The sequence below is a fragment of the Pygoscelis adeliae genome, unplaced genomic scaffold, assembly GCF_000699105.1.
Source record: "Pygoscelis adeliae isolate BGI_AS28 unplaced genomic scaffold, ASM69910v1 Scaffold66, whole genome shotgun sequence".
NCBI lineage: Eukaryota > Metazoa > Chordata > Aves > Sphenisciformes > Spheniscidae > Pygoscelis > Pygoscelis adeliae.
Genome location: NW_008825167.1, coordinates 1,899,163 through 1,904,676, shown reverse-complemented (window position 1 = coordinate 1,904,676; position 5,514 = coordinate 1,899,163). Strand labels below are relative to the sequence as shown.

The 5,514-nt window shown below is 37.2% G+C and overlaps 1 protein-coding gene across 1 annotated transcript in view; it reads left to right on the top strand.

Moving 5' to 3' along the window:
• The window catches only part of IL15 (interleukin 15), a 54,440-nt gene extending 49,187 nt beyond the window's left edge, over window positions 1-5,253 (top strand). Inside the window, exon 7 of the mRNA XM_009328763.1 lies at window positions 5,219-5,253. Coding sequence (XP_009327038.1) covers window positions 5,219-5,239 — 21 coding nt within the window. The 3' untranslated portion in view covers window positions 5,240-5,253. The remainder of the gene's footprint in view (window positions 1-5,218) is intronic.
• Window positions 5,254-5,514: the final 261 nt, after the last annotated feature.

Here is a 5,514-nt window from a genome sequence, read left to right as displayed (position 1 = left end):
GATTCTCTCCGGCATGCCACTGTTGGGGGGGAGAGTGAGTGAGCAGCTGTGTGGTGCTCAGTTGCCAGCTGAGGTAAAACCATGACAATATACTACTGCTTATTTTACGTGTGTGTACATGTGTGTACAGGGTCAACTACCATATGCCCTAATCAAGAGATTTTCAGCTTGTGATCCACAGGCCACCTAAGCAACAAGTAATGAAGAAAACCAACCCTACTGTCCATCAGAAAATGTTAAACGGTCATCAGAATAAAAAAGCATGAAAAACCCCATAGTTCTAAGGACTGCCTCCAGTAAAAATAAAAACATTGTAAATACTCTGAGAATGGTTTCTAATGCACTCTTTTCACAAGTTGTAGTTGAGGAAAACAAAGAACTGCAACTCACTTCTTATATGTCAAGTTGCTTTCTCAAAATCAACTTTTAAAATACAGTGACAGTATTGCTGAAGGAACCTGTGTCAGACCAAAATACAGTATTTCTGTTGTGAGAAGCCGTCAGCTTGCAGCTTTGTTTATTCAATGCTTTTCAGGAAGCAACTGTACTTGGCTTTTCAAAATGAAATATTGCATGTCAGTAATCATTACACAACCTTAACGGCTCTTCTACCACAAATGACAGATCTCATTAAAGTGACAAAAGAGAGTTTAACAGAAATTTAAAATATACTTATGTCATGAGAACATTTCTAATATGGCACAAACAATGACAACATTGTGTTGTAGCAGTGTGCTATCTGTGCCATAGGTAAAACTGAGAAACTATTCTATTTAAAAGCTGCCTTTCCCAGGTCTTCAAAGACTCATATAATTCCTTCAGTTAGCTTGAAATCTGTAGTCTTGCAGTAATACAGGACATATTAGTAATCACAGCTTGGGATCTTTTGAGCTGTCATTTTCCCAATAAGACAAAATTTTCTCTCCCACCAAAAAAAACCCCTAGTATTTCTTATAACTGATAGAGTCTACTGTTTTTGAATAGAGTACTGAGAAGTGAAACCACGCTTTTGGTCAATCTCAAAGCATTCAAGTCACTTAATATTTATCCAGTTAGTAGTACACGGAACTCCCCAATCCTCTAAGGAGCAGTATTGAATAGAGTTCAATATCAGTTCTGACAGCTGGGAATTTCTTCTCCTCATTAACCTTAATTGTGACTTTTTACATCACATTTTGCAAGAATCTTCTTTTTATTTCTTTTAGTCACAAGATAACAAATGAGACATTAATCTATATTTCCTTTGGTTGTTCCTTTGGCAAGCTTGCAACAACTAATTCAAAGAAAATTAGGTCATTATGAATAATTTCTGCAACTTTTTTTTGTAACAAGCTTCCTGCTTTCATGCATCATTTGACATTTTACATTTTTTACTGATGTCTTCAGACAACATTTCTCTCTCTTACACTGCTTAGTGCAGGGCAGTGACTGGGCTTCATTTTACCCTAGACAATCTTCCTATCCTATCAGGCATTTGGATAAGGTAACTTATCCAAAATCCCTTGGCTGTACTGTATTTTTATCACTTGACATAATTCCTTTTTAGGACCTCATCCTCTAGTATTTTATATCACTAATAGATTATGAAGATCTACCTGGGACAACTTAGACAGAATTCACTGAATTTCTTAAGTCGTTTGTAAGTTTTAAGTTCTCCAGTTATGACATACAAGGTGCAGATGTTAACTATTGGCTTAAAGATCTAAAGGTTTTTTTCTCAGTTTAATGTCCCCTTTTTTCCCCTCATGATCTTCTGGGATCTTCTGAAAGCATTAATAACTCTGGATAGTCTAGGTTCTGTTTCAGCATTGGTGAAGGAATCTCAAGCAGATAAACTTCCACAAAACAGGCGTCAGTTGTGTCAGCAAGTGGGACATAAACTTTTCCGGATACGTGCTTGTACAGGATTTCCGTTGCCTGGTGACTGACAGTAAGACCAAGCTGTGGAAATGATGCCTTGTCCTCCTCAATGCACAGGAAAAGGACACAATCACCAACAGCCAATCACTCCTGAAACGGTTCTTTAGAAGTCATAGTTTCTAACTCTGTGCAGTGGAGCTTCTAGAAGTCCCATTAGCAACTGAGTAGGACGGTGATGACGGCTATCATAGAATGTGGGGTTTATGCAGATAATTTTCTTCTAGGCAAGCTGCCTTAAAATATCTGTTCCAAAGTCCTGTTCTCATTATCAAAGGCCTCTGTGCCAATACAAATAAAAAGAAAGGGTGAGGAATTATTCCTTGGCCCCGAGGCCAACTGGCACAGCACAGCTTATTTGGGCGTGACAATACGAATGAATGAATCTTCATCTAGTGCCAGAAAGCAAGGGATATTTTCAAGCTGCAGTGACATAAAGGGATAGGACAAAAATGATAGCACCGCTGACAAATATGCTCTAAGGAGCCACAAGGAAGGGGTGAAGGCATAGAAAGTAATTTTTTTTTTCCTCTGGTCCTTCAAGTTATTGTAACCACTATTAAAACTGACAAGATTTGGAATTTAGACACACAGATATCTGTGACTCCTCTCACTAAGCTGTTAGCTACATCTTCCAAGCCTGCAAATCATGACCAATAACAAGGTCATAACAACCCAGAGCCTCCTTTCTCCCCGCCTAGCTACAAGTAGCATTTCAAGTGCAAACCATCTTGGTAACGGTGATCTCTAATACCTAAAGGTACTCTGTAATGACCACAATCAACAAAACCCTGGGAAATTGAGAGATAAAAGAATAACATGGTAATTTCCTTGGCTGAATATCATATCCATGAATGCTGAGACTGGCAGATCTCAAGGTTCTGAGAAGTAGGGAGTAAGAATTAAGTAGCATATGCACTCAGACACTGTTTTCAACAGCAACCCATGCCATGTTTATGAACAGTATGAAACAAGATCTGCCTTTACCCTTCCCACACTAAAACACTTCCTTGCTTCATAGTAAAAAATGTTGTACGTGCTTCATTTTACAGCCCTCTTCTCCTTAAGGGTGTTACACTTTTATTTTCCTCTCATTAAACACCCAGACTGCACTCGTCTCCAACCTAATTGCTGTCAATAGCTGGACCACCCTAGGTTCTGCAGCGGAAGCAGTACTGAACAAGAGACATATTAAATCTCCTGAGATGCATATCCACTCCTTTCTTTGTGCCATGTGCATCCCCATGCAAGAAAAAAGTTTCACTCAGTTCCATCACAGTGAAGTCCTTCCAGACTGCATCATTCTCTTACTGCCAAACTGCTTTAATTAAACCCTCCAATATTCACAGTAGCTATGCCTAAGACAGTGAATAAAGCTTCAGTGTGGGCAAATCTCCTTTGGCTGTGAAATCTGTAGTGCTTAAGGTTGTCTGTGCATTCTTGGTCATCAGAGTGAGTTTTGTTGAACAAGCCGTTCCAGAAGGGCATGATTATACCTCCAGGCAACCCTCACTCTGTATCAAACTTTTCTGTTAATAAACTACAGTGTGTCTAATAGATCAGTTATAACTACAGTTATAGCAAATAGATCTTAGAATTACTTAGTAGAACAAAACAAAAAGCCTTACAAATGTCTTTTATCGTCCAAAAAGGCAAAAAAAATGCTCACCCAAAAAGTTGTTTTAACTCCTCAGGTGCTGCCAGAAAGTATTCCGGACCAGTTTTTGCATAGTAGTTAGGACACTGGGACATATGTTGTAACTTGAACAGTGCACTTGGACAACATTTCTGCAAGGAACAGATGTTTACTTCAAACAATATTCACTCACAGCTGTTGCTACAACAAAAGCATATCAAGAGAGCTCAGAAATCTATTCATGCTAAAGTTTATTATTGGCTGTTTTCTGGTTGTAAGCAGAGTGGCAAATTATTTTTTTATTTGAAAATATTTTCTAACAGAGAAACTTATTACATCTTCAGAAACAGTCTTTTAAGCAACTTCTTAAGTTACAGATTTATTATAAGACTACTGATGTCCTTGTGAAAAGAGGATAACAAATGTATGTCAAAAATGTGTACTGAAGTAGTTTGCATTTTTCCCATGCCCTAGGATAATACTGTGTGGGGTACTAGCACATACAAAGAGTATATAGATTACATTCTCAAACTTTCTCAGGACTTCAGGGAAATTTACAGTGGTTTTAATTCTATATTCCAAAAAGAATTACTGGAATTTCCAACTTTCACTATCTAAAAACAAAAGCCAACTTAAAGTTAGTCTGAAATGGCTCTCAGTCAATCCAGCAAAATCAGCTCAACAGTAAAAATCTTGGCTATACTTAAAGTGATTAAGAATTTTCCAAAAGACATTCTTTGTGTAAAGGTAAAACTACAAACTCTTTTAAATACAAGGCAGTGTTTCTGTGTAGTTTCTTTCAAGACTATTCAAATACTATCTGATATGTATCGTTGGCAATACTTCTACAATGAATTGTACAAACTTATTCTTGTTTTGCAAATATAATGGTAAAACTCACCTTATGGTTGAGATTGCTTGTATTTTTCCTTGATGGAAAGACCTGAAAGTGTCTTTTAAAGTCAGAAAGTCGAGTTGTTCAAAATACATACAAGTGATTTTAGAATTGAGGGAGTTTTTAACGCCATTTTTACCCTATTTAAAAATACTCAAAACTTTCTCAGAACAGGGAACATTACTGTAAATCTTAGGTCAGAATTTCTATAACTTCACTGTAAGCATCCCAACTGTTAGCAATTAAATACATTTCTGGGAAGAAACCCTACAACATCCTGGGTGAGGGTAGAGGGTTTAATAAAGAATAAAAACAAAACACAAAAACCCATTTTGATGAGCAAAGTATATTAATCATATCTCGATTTGAACATGAGTCAGATGACTATAATTTAATTTTATTATCTTGCATTTTGTATATTACTTTTTTGTCTGTCACCTCCTTTATAGTCTCCCTTCCTGCATTTCTTCCAGTTACAGATTAGGCTTTTAAAGACATCTCTTAAATGGATGGTTACACCTTCAGGGTTAGACTGTGTCTCCAGCACACAGACTTTGATTCGGGTTGTAGAGAATGGCAATATCCTGCTTAGCATAACAAGGAAGATGTAGAGCAGTGAGGTGAGAATTCCTTGGGTTGAAAAGCAGAATTTACAGAAGGTTGTGCACCTCTGCTCTTTTACTGTCATCACCAGCCTTCAACTGCTGTGGACAGCTTAAATTAAGACAGTTTGCTATCATTGATATATTGTTTCGATCCTTTCTTTTCAGGAATTTGGAAGAACCTTATGAAGGCAAGAAGAGAATGAGAGACTAACTGAAATGAGGCACCGTTAGCAGCTCTTACGCTGTAAGGTTACATTTCAGCCCGAGATACAACTCTCAGTTAAAAGGATGTTCTCAACTACAGAGAAGTGGGAAACACTCATGGCCAGCCTCTTGATCCCAGGATCAAAAGAAGGGACAACTAGTATTTTCTTTAATTAAAATAATTCTTTTTTTCTTTGCTATTTAACCTCAAAGGTATTTATAAAGGTCAAAATTAGTCATCTTCTTTGTATCTCTAA